At 38.8% G+C, this 15,039-nt stretch overlaps 2 protein-coding genes across 2 annotated transcripts; both read left to right on the top strand.

Moving 5' to 3' along the window:
* Positions 1 to 844: 844 nt before the first annotated feature.
* LOC140238743 (histone H4) lies at positions 845 to 3,685 on the top strand. Its single transcript, XM_072318639.1, has 2 exons — positions 845 to 1,024; positions 3,554 to 3,685. Exons 1-2 carry the CDS (start codon positions 845 to 847, stop codon positions 3,683 to 3,685), a joined length of 312 nt encoding a protein of 103 aa, XP_072174740.1.
* Positions 3,686 to 9,203: 5,518 nt separating this feature from the next.
* Positions 9,204 to 14,431, top strand: LOC140238742 (xyloside xylosyltransferase 1-like). The gene is made up of 2 exons (XM_072318638.1): positions 9,204 to 9,707; positions 13,757 to 14,431. Exons 1-2 carry the CDS (start codon positions 9,204 to 9,206, stop codon positions 14,429 to 14,431), a joined length of 1,179 nt encoding a protein of 392 aa, XP_072174739.1.
* The last annotated feature ends 608 nt before the right edge of the window (positions 14,432 to 15,039 follow it).

Here is a 15,039-nt window from a genome sequence, read left to right as displayed (position 1 = left end):
TATAAGCTTCAAATTCTTGTGCGGGAGCAATGTTCGCTCTTAATGTCATGCATCTGTTTACGTGACAAACATTCCATCAAGAAACAGAAAAACTGTAAGACTAATTAATTGGTGAAACACATTGTTTGTTTGCTTTTTCTTCCTTTCAACTAGAACGCTTTACGTCATTTCGGAGTTCCACTTTGGCCATGAGCAGAAAAGGTCATTTTGTGCTGAAAGGCATGTTGGTTTTTAAATTCACTGCTTATGAGATTAACACCTGCGATGTAATGATTCATGACTACATCCTCATAAATGGGGCTCGCCAGCGCATCTTCTTGACTAGAAAAAAAAAAAAATTTCATTAAAGCCTGGTGTTTGGTATAATAATAATAAGAAGAAAAGCTTGCTCATGTTTGTTCATGCGTTCAATGTAAAGCAATAATGGATACCTCCCCAAGTGTTATGGACGGGCAGTTCTGGTCACCTGGTCGACGACGTATGTTAATTCTTTGTTTGAGTATGAATTCTATAAATTGTTACGTCGGACAATCTTATACCTATTATGTCGCTTTGAAAACCAGTAAAGTGCCCAACCAACTGAGCCAAAAAGAAAGGACATTGGTACCAACGTGCACCCGAGCTATCTACAAACTGGTTTTATTACCACATCAGTGAAGGTGCCTGTCAATTCATTTGGTTTGCATCCGTCTCGTGGAAAAATCATTTCGAAAAGCAAGGATACGTCGGGAACAGCTTTCAGCTCTCCTATAATATTCTCCCTCAATACTCGACTTGACCAGGGGATTGGCAGAGTCCACTGCAGCAGGAATCTACCAGTCAGACTGACCACAAACTAGTCGCTATGTCAGGCAGAGGAAAAGGCGGGAAAGGACTTGGAAAAGGAGGTGCCAAACGACACCGTAAAGTCCTTCGTGATAACATCCAGGGTATTACCAAGCCCGCTATTCGTCGCCTGGCCCGTCGGGGTGGAGTGAAACGAATCTCTGGTCTTATCTACGAGGAGACACGAGGCGTTCTAAAGGTGGACATCTTTCATTTTTGTTTCTATCGAGTTGTCACAGCTTTAGTTTAGTTAAGAGTCCTACTTTGCCTATCTTGTTTTAAGTATAGACCTCAAAATATGAAAGTCACTTACTTTGTTTGTTTGTGTTTTCACTTAAAATGTTTGCCCAGAAATTTTTTGAGGGGACATTAAGGTACGGTATGAGAATGGGTTTAAAATCTAGTCCCAATTAGTCAGAATATAAGAATACATGAACCAGTTGACTGTTGTCAAACTGGGATATCAAGTTTTACAAAAAGAATGGTTAATTTCACTATTTGGCATACCCTGAAACAAGTCCATTTTCTTTTCATCCCATATAAAACGTGAGCGTAAAAGCAGCCGACCAATGCCGACGGAGTGGGTCCTTTATCTAGCTCATTTTTTTTATTGTGACGTTATCATAGCTTATAGTCTATGTGTCCTTAAGTATTTGCCATTATTCAAAAATATGCTGTCTAAATCGTTGCTTAATTTCTGTGGAATACCCGACTCATTACTCCTGTGGTATCCAATAATTTACTTCAATAAATTCACATAGACATGAATTTAGGCTAAACTAGGCTAGTCTAATCTAGATAGATCTCTTCAGAAAACACCCAACGTGTGTTTTATGTATTCATCTTACCTTGATATTAGTATTGCACAATGTAAAATACAAATCAAAGCTCTTTTTATTCCGTTTATAGAAAAAAAAATTATGGCTATTTCCCATCACATGGTTATGAAATACGCATAAGGATCAGCTGTTAACATTGTTGTAATAATTTAATCATACTTAAATCAGTGCGTCTTTTGAAAATTTGGACTTTGCTTGAAACAATAGGGCCAAGTAATAACTTGGTAGGTTTATTGAAGACATAAAATTAACGTAAAATCATTCACGTTTTACGCAGATTCCAATATATTAAAGATTAACAAGTTCAACACTTTGTCCCCGATATCTTGAATATGGTGAAATAAGACGAACAGAGTACAATTTCGTCAAATCTGGACGATAAAAATTTAAAAAACCGTTGAAACAGAATCTTTAAATGTCATTTTCACCAAATATTAATAATTCGAAATAGCAATTATTATACGAGATGTAGTCACTTTCACACTTCTGTTAATTTTGCACGCAAATATCGTAAATACTTTAATTTTTTCCCTTCATTTTAATTTCGTTAAGTTGTTAAACATTAAAATTATTGATGGGATATCTCGTTTTAATTTCATGTCAAAGACCAACGGGTATGAGAAAACATTCTTTTTTTTATACAAGTAACTTGCAGACTCATATGGCTATAATACGATGATTCTACATATAGGGTTTTCATATTTTGCTACTGTTTTGTGCAGACATTGTGCAAGTTCAGTATTTTCATAGACATTGTGTCTCTGCTTTTTAGGGGGAGGGATAGAGGGGTCTGGTCAGAAGGAAATATCTACCATTCCGTAATGTTTGATATTACACTTTTAGTGCAAACTTGAACACGATCTGGAATCACACACATGAAGGAAATATCAGTCACCTGGTGTGCGTTCTAAAATTCATAAAGACTCAAGTTGCTTTTGCATTACATCGGCAGTGTAAATTTATATAAAGCAGACATTTGTACTATATAAGCCTGGACACGCACGTCACAGCACATTATAATACTTTATATTGTATTCCGCATTCATCTTGAAAAGCGATGAAAATGTTGAATTATTTGAACAAAATCAGTTTCCTCTGCTCGCGTTTTTTAGATCCGGAGATCATTTTGTCGTGCTCATTATTACAGTCATTACCACTAAAACATCTGGAGAAGTCAAGGGTTAACATATATAATTAATGTGTATATTATTCGGTGTAATTGGAATGCAGCGAGGAAAACAGCTTTCACTTCCAGCTAATATTTAAAACAGCTCGGACTATATGGATACTTAAATTTTCTCGACAAAGAAGTGCTTTGGTACAGCGAACTGCTTTTCTGTGTGTGTGTGTGTGTGTGTAACTCGCACATCAAGCTTTGTATGGTGCTAAACACCGTCATCTCAGTTTCCACACTATGTCGATTTCTATGCCACGTTGATGTGAAACAACTATAATTATGGTTGTTCCTTTTGAACCCCCTAAAATTTGTGGGTTTTCTGTTTTGTTATTTTTGGGAGGGTTTGGTGTGGTTTGTTGTTTGTTTGTTTTTTTGTCAGCATTCTTAAAGACTGCTTACACACTGCTTACGGCAGTTTTGGTCGGATAGGGGGAATACAAATGAGGTGTAATATCTAGAGGGAACATGATATAAAAGAAATATCCTATGTCAAACCAGAACCCTGGATCTAGACTCCAGCATGGGTTTTTTTTTTCCAACTTCCTCACCGTAATAAGCAGTATGTATTGTTACGAGCCATGTAGGATGTATTTTTAATTTTGCGGGGTAAAAAAAAAAGACTTATCACAACGATTAATTAACTGGTAATTTAAAAAAATGTTTTCGAACCTCTACAAGACACATTGTAACGCAGTTGAATCTTTTCTTTTAGGTGTTTCTGGAAAATGTCATCAGAGACGCAGTGACATACTGCGAACACGCGAAACGAAAGACTGTCACGGCCATGGATGTTGTTTACGCCCTCAAGCGACAAGGAAGGACTCTCTACGGATTCGGCGGATAAGCGACTGGCAAAGATTCAACAAACGGCTATGATGATAGCATATTGTCTAACAGGTTTCCGACAGACATTGGTTACTCGTCCAGCAAAAGTAAAACTCAGAAATGTGTCCAGGTACTTTCACTCCAGGGTCCAATGCTTTAGGCGATGAATTTACTCCTGTTTGGAATTGATGCTCTTTTTTCTATATACCTCCTTGACTGAACACTAACGTCCTGCCGTGAATAGGTCTCTATTTCTCACAGATGTGACCCCATGGATAAAATCTTTCTTCAATTAAGACACATCATCCACACTTTTTGATATTTGGCATTTAATTTTATCCTCTATCCGTGTCACTTCAATTTCTTGTATACGCAGTTTGCTGTGGTTGATTTTGCTTCATATTCTCAGATGTGTACTATGATAACCGTATCTGCCTCATTTTTTTTTTTCTAGTAGTTTGTAGATTTTGGTGTGTAGTTATACTAGTAGTTTGTTCGTTTGTTTTACGATTTCCCTTGTTTTCCAATGTGTAAAGGAAAGAATCTACTTAACAAATGAAAAAATAGGAGGTTTTACCACTTTCTTTTCCATGTGTTCCTTCTTTGACGCACGTAAAAATAATAAGCGAACCCTGCTTTGAATTGTCTCGACCAACTCTATGTACATCTCGACTTCTGCAGATGGGAGTATAGGTCCACCATCACCAATTCTAGAACTGTTGGAACATAATATGTACTACGCATTTTTATTTTCATCTTGTTTTCTACGATCGCTCATTTTTTTTCCACAAAAAGACAAAACTTCCGTCACTTTCTCAATGTCAAGTTGTGATCAACAGTTATGTTACCTGCAGCATCGCAATGCCTAACGTCATGCACGTGTCTGTAACAAATGTACAAACTCACGTTAAATGACAAGATATAACTACACCGTCCGCAGATAGAATGAAAGTCAATGCTGTATGGAAAATATTGGAAAGAATTATTTTAAAAAGGCAAAAGAAGGGGTAGAATTGTATTGTATAAACCAGTCTTGCCATCACTGGCTATATTGTGAGCTGATAGTGCACCTGGTAATGGCAATCGTGCGCATATTTTTATTTGGTATTTTGCTTGTTTCAGCTGACTTTCTGTTGAGGACAATACAAAATTCGAGAAAGATTGAGGGACAGAGCTTCGTGGGCACACAAGAGGTAAACACTAAAGGAATCAATAAATATTTCAAACAATTCTTATACACGTGACGTGAAACCATATTCACATTAGCAAAAGTCATCACGAAGTTGAAATTCAAAATAATGATCGAAATTAGATTTCGTGAAGCCTACATCTACATGATCTATGTAATCTATATAAGGTAACAATGAGAAAGGATTTTTAGGTCGGAACGGATCAGAGATAAAAGGGAATATATGATAGAGTGATGTAAGAGTTATAAATGAGTTAAGAGACAATGGGTTAAAAAAAGACGGCAGGTTATGGTAAAGTAAAAAGGATCTGTCGGTATAGTCAAGGGGTATAATCTTGTCTTTACCAATTACAAGGTTAGTCTATGTAAAAAGCACGCAAACAACAGATAACAAGTATTGAAATTAAACCTATCTGAATAACTATGTTAATACCATGTTACAATGTACGTCTACGGTCTCGCCTTATTCAATTTCAAAGTATGTATATAGTGTGGATAAAGAATGTAAACTTATAAAAGTCAAATGTCAATATTGTCATTATTTACGATTTTTCACTGTTCTTGTATACTTGTCTTCGAGTGCGTCTTTCTTTCATTTCTGTGATTTCTGAATGTGAAAAGAGAAACTGGCATTGATTGTAAAAGGTGTATGAAGAAAAAGTAATGAATTGTAGTTTATGACATTTTTAATAAAGATTTCGTGATGCAAACTTTGAAGGAATGGCATTTTGTAATCTGGTAATTCACTCTCCACAGAATCTGTCAGTTACTTGGTGCATACTGAGTTTTAGCTTGCCTGACTCGAGTGAAACTGACGTCTTTATCTGGTCTGCGAGCCACATTTTCCTGCTATCATGTACATCTCTCTCACAGATATGTGTGTGTGTGTGTGTGTGTGTGCGTGTGTGCGTGTGTGCGTGTGCGTGTGTGTGTGTGTGTGTGTGTGTGTGTGTGTGTGTGTGTGTGCGTGTGTGTGTGTGTGTGTGTGTGTGTGTGGGTGTGTGTGTGTGTGTGTGTGTGTAAAATTATAGTTCGACAATAGCGATGGCCGGTATCCATCAAAATTATACACACAATATAGTACATATGGCATATAGGCATACGTCAACGTGGCATCCTGCCATATCCATAATAGCATGTAATAATCATATGTGGTGTGTGTGTGCGTGTGTGTGTGTGCGCGCGTGCGCATGTATTCGCTGGTAAGCTTTACCAAAATATCAAAAACAAACCTACGTCACCGATTTCTCAACAGAAAACGTCAAGTAAAAATTATGATGTATCTTAATCCATTCTGGGCCAGGACTTTGGACAGTGTAAAATACTATGGGGTTTTCTCTGCAAATCTGGACTCAATTAAACACACAAAGGGTTAAACAATGACATGTCTCCTTTCAGCTGTTCACCTGAGCCGAATGACTCCAGTAACATAATGCGACCGTCCGTCGTTGTTTTGTTTTTGTTTTTGTTTGGCAGCCGATATTGGGACACAATAATAACTGTCATCCAAAATGTATCCCCCTCCATCCTCAAAATGAATTGGTGTCCCTGTTCTCATAAACTAGGCTCCCTCACTGTTACAAACGTAGTGCTGGCCCTGTATTGTGGCTGGAGTTTTACCAAAATTGGCAGGAATCGTAGTTTATACTATATGTGGTTGTGGTGCTCCAAAGGAGTTCCAAGAACAGGGCACACATAGCTAGGGCATACTCCAAATGAAGAAAGTGTTGCCAAATGACCAGCAGCAATTCCCGAATCTCCTTTCTTTCGCTTTCCCTCTCTATTCTTCGTTTTCTTCTAAGAAGCCCAGAGTCTCACAAGGAGTGCCATGCATGAAGGCAATGTGCTCCTTCTCGGGCACGAGCACCACAACCTCCTTCTCAAGTGAGCGTGACACCCGCGCGTCTTCTGTTTTTATAGGTGGCGCTAAAATTGCTCTCACGGAAAATCCTTAGGCTGCTTTCACATAGAAGTATACTATTCGGGTATTCGGGCTCGTTTTTCGAGGGCACGCGAATAGCTTGAATCGAACGATAGGATTTCCTCACACCGGTTCACATAAGAGGGCACTATTAGAAAGTATATACCGAATACCTGCGAAAAGTATAGCAAAGTGGGAATCGAGCTTGTTCGATTTTCTTGCAGCGTATACCGTCTCTCGTTTATGAAATAATGACACTTTTGGTCTGGATTTGCCCGTTAGCAAATATAAGCATGTAGACCGACATTCTGATGCAGTTTAAAAATTGTTAATAAGATTTGCTGCGATGTAGGAGGAAGAAATCCTCACTACATGGGATGGTGAGTTGACGGTGCGGGTGATGGTGTATTCGGTGCTCGAATAGCGAATACCGAATACCGAATACCGAATACTTCTATGTGAAAGCAGCCTAAGGCTCGTCGTTTAGGCTGGGTTCACATAGAAGTATACGGTATTCGCTATTCGTTATTCGCTATTCGCTATACGGTATTCGGGCATGGTATACTTCTATATACTTCGTAGTATACTTCTATGTGAACGCAGCCTTAGGCTGGGTTCACATAGGAGTACACTATTCGGGTATACGGTGCACGTTTTCGAGGGCACGCGAATAGCTCGAATCGAACGATAGGATTTCCTAATACAATGTACCGGGTCACATATAGAGGGCACTATTCGAAAATGCCGTATAGCTGCGTATAGTATAGTATACTGTAGTTGGAATCGTGCTTGTTCGATTTTCGTGCAGTGAATACCATCTCTCGTTTAGGAAATGATGAAAATTTTGGTCTGGATTTGCCCTTTAGCAAAAATAAGAATGTAGACTGAAATTCTGATGCTGTGTTGTGTATCATGATCAAATATGATATCATTAAACAAATTAAAAATAATCAGTTTTAACTGATTTACCCAAAATGACCCCTTGTGGAGTTGGGTCAGTTTTTTTTATTATTACTCAATTTATAGCTTTCTTGTAACAAAATGGTACGTTCCAATGTAATCTCAGTTTAGAAACTGTTAACAAAATTGCTGGGATGGTTGTGTAGGAAGAAGAAATCCTCCCAGCATGGGATAGGGAGTTGATGGTGCAGTTGATGGTGTACTGGGTCGACTTGACGGCGCCAAATGAGTATTAAAGGGGAAATCCAGTTCAAAGATAAGTTAGTCTGATAAGAAAGAGTAAAATAATAGGAGTTCAACGGTAAAATTTTGATGAGTTATGATATTTTGAAGTTTTGCTGACTTTTGAGGTAACAGTTCTTGAACAGTCAATATGAATATGCAAATGGCAAAGTGAGCATGTCATTCCCTCACAACTTGCCATATAGTTTGTACATAAAATTTCGAAATTTCCAGTTTTTCATTCAGACGCAATTATGCCCGAAGCTGAAATCCTAATATATCTAACTGATCACTATTCTGAAGTTATTCAACCAGGAATAGCATCATGTTTCAGACTTCAATGACAGAAACATTGAATTTTCGTCATTTTTTGTATACGATCACTGGAAAATTGTGAGGTTATGACATGGTCAGCTCACTCATTTGCATATTCACATCCATGTAACTCGTAAGATTTTACTCTTTTTTATTAGACTAACTTATTTTTGGACTGCCCGAATAGCGTATATATATAGCGAATACCGAATGACGAATAGCGAATACCATATACCGTACACCGTATACTTCTATGTGAACCCAGCCTCTGTGGGGTGCAATTGGGTGTCGGTATAGTAGTTGCTCTCTCCACGGCTGAGTGACATGAGAGGCAGGCTCGTAGGGCGTGAACACAAGACACCTGATCGGGGAGGCCAGCCGGTTGACAGGTGGACTGTCTGTTCTTCAGACAGCCTGCGAAATGTTTCTTTGACAGTGTTTGAGGAAAAGACTAATCAATGGGCTGCGGAAATCATTCCAAATCGTTATGGGACGCAGTTCTACTCCTTTCGCTGAACGGACGTTTCAGGACTTCGGGCTCTCTCCGTTTCTACAGCGCGAGGTCCAATCGTTATGTCTTCCATTCCTAGGGTTTGTGAGATATGTTTCAGTACGGAAAACTAACAGTCCTTGAAATCATAAAAGTGGAGTACTTACTGTGTTTTGAGCACCAAATAATTCTATATTTTTGAGACAAGAGCGATAAAGTGTTATCTCACTCTAATCTATGTTCATGAGAAGACGAACACAATTAAAGATTAGTATAATCGACAAGTATCTCCTGTACAAAAATCAGACGAAGACGCTCTCGTGTTGAGTATTTCGGAGGAACAATCCCAGCCATATGTTGTCTAATTTGTTAGGTGATTCATGAGACTTCTGGACGTGCTGTTTACATGAAGGATGTCGAAATCGCAAACAATTCGATTTATGCCACTCGAGACACCAGCCTCGCCCCGACATTCCACTGACCGGACACCGTCGAACTCGGGCAAAATGTGGGCCATAATCCGCACCATGTTCATACTTCTCGTGTGCTTCTGGATCGGCTACCTGATGGCGGTCGTAGGCCCGAGTTTGGAGGAAGAGCAGAAAGCCAGCATAAAATATCGGTACCGACGCTTTTCGGACTATCTCGGTTTACGCGGAAAGCTCTTCGACTCGACATCTGGAGCAGACGACGTTTTACGGCGATCGGTATTACTGCCGTCAAGCGATAATGATTCAAGGTTCAACTACGTCTTGATACCATTGACTAGCGTAGATAAGATGCAATATCACAAACAGCGATTTGAGGCTTGCATGCAGTCTATACTTGATAAATCAACAATTCCACTTCATTTCTATTTCGTCGTAGACGAGCCAAGTAAAAGATATTTGAAGGGCGCCATGCGTGATTTTAAATACAGATTTGGCTCCAGAATACAAATTCGGGTAAGTTCGTTTCACTTCTATTTCACGTATTTTACACACACACAAAAAAAAGCAGATCGAGCCGTGACTTTCACAACAGAAACGTCACATGTTGTGTCAAAACATGTTGTATGTATTATAGGCCCTACACAATTTGACTGCGTTAGAGAACCAAACATGCACAACATTCAGAAGTATTTGACGTCAGATTATTGTAAAACTTAGATATAGATGAATAGAAAGATGGATATGACATAATATACGTAAAATAATATATATATATATATATATATATATATATATATATGCAAAAAGAGAAAAAAAAAGAGAGAGGGAGGGGAGAGATCAGAATGAAAGAGAGGGAGAGAGATCATGTAATGTTACTCTATGCTCTACTACCCGACTACAGTTTTCCTGGAAAGATATTTGACTACAAAGTTTGTGTATAAGATTATATTTAGGAGGGGATGGGGCGTCACCAACCAATCTCGTTGTTGGTAACATTTTCTGTTTTCAATGCCTGCAGTCATGGTTTTGTGGAGATGTTCAAGTGAAGGTTAATTGCCCGGAAGTTTGTTAGAATAGCGTGACAGTTTATATGGCTCAGAGCCGTATTCCCCCTGAGTTGATGTCATCTGCTCTCTATTTGCACGCCACGTACACTGACACTCTATACATATACATCGTACACGAGTTATTTTTCGTATTTTTTTTTTTTTTGCAATTTACTAGATTTGTATTCTAAAGCTGGATGAAATTAAGTTATACTTCCTGTGTCAATGACTACAGCTCGTTTAAAGGGGATGGCTAGTAACTGATCAGTGGGAATCAATGGGAATGCTGGTGGATGATTGTTCCAATCCTTGTGAGATTCATTTAAGAGTACATTATATATCTACTGTTGTGTGAAAAATAATATTTGCTTCAGAATGGTCTCATATTCAAGTAATGTGCAGTTTAATGTTTCCGGGTAAGCGTGCCTGTACAGTGACGGGGCATTAAACTGCACATTGCTTGAATATGAGACCGTTCTGACGCAAATAATGTTTACACAACAATAGATATATAACGTCCTCTTAAATGAATCCTACTAGAATTGGAACAATCATTCCCCAGCATTCCCACTGACTCCCACTGATCAGTAACTAGCCATCCCCTTTAAACCCTTTACAGGGATGTTATCACTCCAGTTTCGTTGAGATGGGGCTTCAAGTTTCCAACGTTTTTTGATGATTCTTTTTTAGATAATGAGAGACCTCTTATGAAATATGAAAGAGCATATACTTTTATTAAAGGAATTCAAAGTTTGTTTGATGAAAATTTGTTTTGAAATGGCAGAGACATCCAAATAAAGTGATCCTAATAAAAGGTGAGACCCACCTTTTATTAGAATCGCTGTGTATTACCTCGTGTTTGGATATATCGACCATTTCAAAACCATTTGTCATCAAATAAACTTTTGATTCCTCTTAGAGTTGCATGCTCTATACAGCATTTTATAGCATGGTTTCTGAGTATCACGCAAAAAAAAAAATAAAAATAAAAGTTGAACCCTAACCCCAGTAAATACTATACCATCCCTTTAAAACTTGTTCCGGCTTTAGCGCTAATGTCGGAACAAGTTTTATAGCAGATACAAACCCATGCTACAGGCATTAAGAAGGGTTTTGGTTGTTGTAGTTTAAAACCTTTATAAATCCTTGTTATTGGTGGACAGTTAGAAAGAAAAACAAATGTTGTCAAAGAAATGAGAAGCAGTTCTTTCTATCTCTACCAGGTCAACTTTATGCCACAGGATAACGCAGATAATCTTTCTTGCGATGGGCAGCTCTGACACTATCTGCACCAGCATCATCCCTCATAAGATAAATTTCCCGTAACAAGACACTTTCTAGATATTATTGACCTACTTTCGTTATCCCATGCTCTCATGAAGGAGCGTGAGAGTAAGAAAGGACTATTCAGCAATATCATTAGCATTTGTTGCCTGTTCTTTTATAAGCTGGACTACCAGTCTTTGCTGGTAAATATTTTGGGACAAGAAAGATGATTATACGTCAGACCTACGGGTTCAGAATAAGTGTGTGGGATTAGCTCCTTGGTCAAAAAAAAAGAGGCAAAAAAGGTTATTCTTTGACCGTATATCCGTCGATTCACAGGCCCGACGAAAGAAAGACGAGGACTTGCAATTTGAATTAAAAAAAAAAGTCCAAACTGCATGGCTGTGGTTAAAATATCTCTCATTGTTTGTCGGTCATACTGCTTCCTTCTTCAACAATGAGAAGACACACTCAGCTTAGACAGGATTGGAATATTGACCTAAATCTGTTACTGTCTTGTCGGGTGTGAAGGTGTAGAAGGAGAAAATCACGTTTATCAGCCACTCGACCAATGGCTAATGACCATTCTTCATCGTAATAGATTGACAGTAATCCATAGGGAAGAAAACATCTTCGTGATGGGAATACAGATTTTCCATTTTTGCATTCAAGAAGCATTTGTATGGCGTTCGCGATGAATGCGGAGAAATGGATTCGCGATTAATGAGGAGAAATGGAATATTGGTGGAGCCTGCGCGTGTAAAAAAAAAGAACCAAAAGGAAAAAAAACACAAACAATGAAAAAAAAATAGAATGATTCTAATGTTAATTCGCCTTAAATTGTGTGTGTGTGTGTGTTGGGGGGGGGGTGGTGGAGGTCAGCTGCCCTTCCTCGCTCCGCGGCATTTGTATAGTCATTTCATAATATGTTTCAAGAAGTACACTTTCAAAGAACACTGATCTCTACCACATGCAATGGAAAGAGGGTCATTTTGGATTCAAGAAATGGGAGAAAGGAAAATAAAATAACTCGAAATCGTTGATTAACAATAGCTATAATGCTTTTATGATCAACCCGCTGAATTAAGACGACTTATAATGTCATTACTATTTGAAATCTCCTTGTACGACACACTCTCTTCCTGTATGGATTACCTTTGAATGGGAGAGAAGTCGAAGGCCGCCCGAGTTGAGGCATTGTGTTCGAGAATCCCTATGAGACACACAATTTGCTGAGCATTACAGTTGCATCTGTTTAGGTATTGATGTCAGCTCTTGTTTTCTTGGAAAGGCACTTGATGAGATCTTCACTTTATCGGGGAGATTTGAGAACAAGTCCGACCCCCTCAAAATATTAACCTTTCAAGATGAGAGTTTAGAAACGACGAGACATGTATCGTCCTCGATAATAAGTCATATGGATACATACAAACATGTTCAGGCGTACTAATCTATTCAACATGAAATGATGTAGAATGTCAAAAGCATTTTACAGTACAGGACACAAAGCAGCGAACATGATGATTCTCACCCATTGTTATTTATTTGAATAAGGCTCAGATTACATCCTATAGTGCAGTGGCGGATCCAGAGGGGGGCGCATCGGGCGCCCCCCCCCCCATCTTTATTTGTTGTTAAAACAAAAAAGCAAAAACGAAAAAAATATGAGATGAAACCAGGAAGTAGCACCAGAAATTTTGTTTACGCCCCCCCCCCCCGCCCCTTTACGGAATTCCTGGATCCGCCCCTGCTAAAAGTGAGTGCCATTAGTCACTACTATTATTCTATCTCTATCATCATTTTAAGTAGGTATACAACAGCTGATTTCATGTTTGAAACAGAAAAACAAAAAGGTGAATTTTCTTGATAATCAGCCAAGTAGAAGTTGAAGCATCGATTTTAGGCTAAATCCCTAAAAGTCTAAAAGGTCGCAGGGCACTCTACTCAATAAATTAAAAATGTAATGTCCAGCAGCTATAACTTAAATAGGGAAAGTCCAGCTGGGATGTGATTTGGAAAATATTCCTCTTTGCAAAACGACTGAAAATCCAGGTCAACAAGGTCAACAACTTCTCCTGAATACATCATGGTGAAATTGTATATTGCTGTATCCAACTGCGGAGTTTTTAACCCCATGTGATAAAGAAATTAAGCTGTTTTATGTTTATTCAAATCAGAACATTTCTGAAACATGAAATATAGTTCAATGCTGACTATAAAGTTATTTCTATGTTCATGTATTTTCCGCAGTACGATTTCCTCGACCAGCAAACACTTGCCGCCCAGTTAGCTCCTTACGTCTCCGTAGTTCAGCGCATTGTCAGCGGGAATACGAAGGGCTACTACAACCAGTCCATCTTCTTTCTCTCTGTCGGTATCCACAAGAACATCCTTCCCGACTTCGTTCACCGCATCATCATGCTCGATACGGACCTCAAATTTCTGTCCGACATCAAAGGACTTTTCGCCCACTTTGACGATTTCGGTGAAGAGAATGTGATCGGTCTTTCGTACGACCAGCAGCCTACGTATCGTGATGCGTTCAGCGTGTATCGCACGCGTCAGCCCAACACCAGAGTGGGTTCGCCGCCCTCCAAAGGGTTTCCAGGTTTCAACAGTGGCGTATTGCTTTTGAACATCGCCCGAATGAGGAGCAGCAAAATCTACAATGTATTTCTTGATCCTCGGGTTGCTACCGCTTTAGCCAAGAAGTATTCTTTCGTGGGACAACTTGGAGATCAAGACTTTTACTCGCTTGTAGGCAATGAGAAGGAGAACCTCTTCTATGTTCTGCCTTGTTCATGGAACAGACACCTCTGTAGAAATATGTACCAAAAATATCCTGATGTATTTGAATCGTACTTTAATTGCGATGGCAAAATTCACATTTACCACGGGAGCTGCAACACAACGATTCCAGTCTGAAATGAACTTTGAGGCAAAGTAGCTACAATCGTTGTATGACTCACATATACTGTGTTATCAATTTGAATCTTGAGACCCGGGTGTGTGATACATTTTAGGAAGTAATAGTGAATGTGGACCGAGGTATGACTCCATCACTGTTATTTCCGGTTAAAAACATGAAACAAATTGCTGCATGTTGCAGTGTGTGGTGTGTCCTGGCATGATTTGTCCTCGTGCTATTTATGATTTATGGCTTGGGATCGCAGAGAATATCCCCATTATTCATGTTATTTGTTTTCATGTCAGTGATGTCACCGCTATGACTAGTCCTCTTAAAGCTAAAAGAATGATGATCCGCTTGCCGGAAAGAAATAACCGCTCAAATTTGACGGAAAGTACGTGGTGTCAAGCTCCTTTCTTCAGGCATATTATAGCTATGTATAAATACATGCATTACAAATTTCCTTTTTGAATCGGTATGATTATGAATGTAACTTCTAGCAATATTCAAAGAAGAAAGACGGTCACCTTGACGGCAGACTTTCCTATACACACATGTTGTTAAAATATGATAATATTATATTTTAACCGAATGCATTGGTGTTGACGTTACTAACACCCATTAA

This window comes from Diadema setosum, chromosome 15, assembly GCF_964275005.1.
Source record: "Diadema setosum chromosome 15, eeDiaSeto1, whole genome shotgun sequence".
Classification (NCBI taxonomy): Eukaryota; Metazoa; Echinodermata; class Echinoidea; order Diadematoida; family Diadematidae; genus Diadema; species Diadema setosum.
This window is presented reverse-complemented; position numbering and strand designations above follow the sequence as displayed.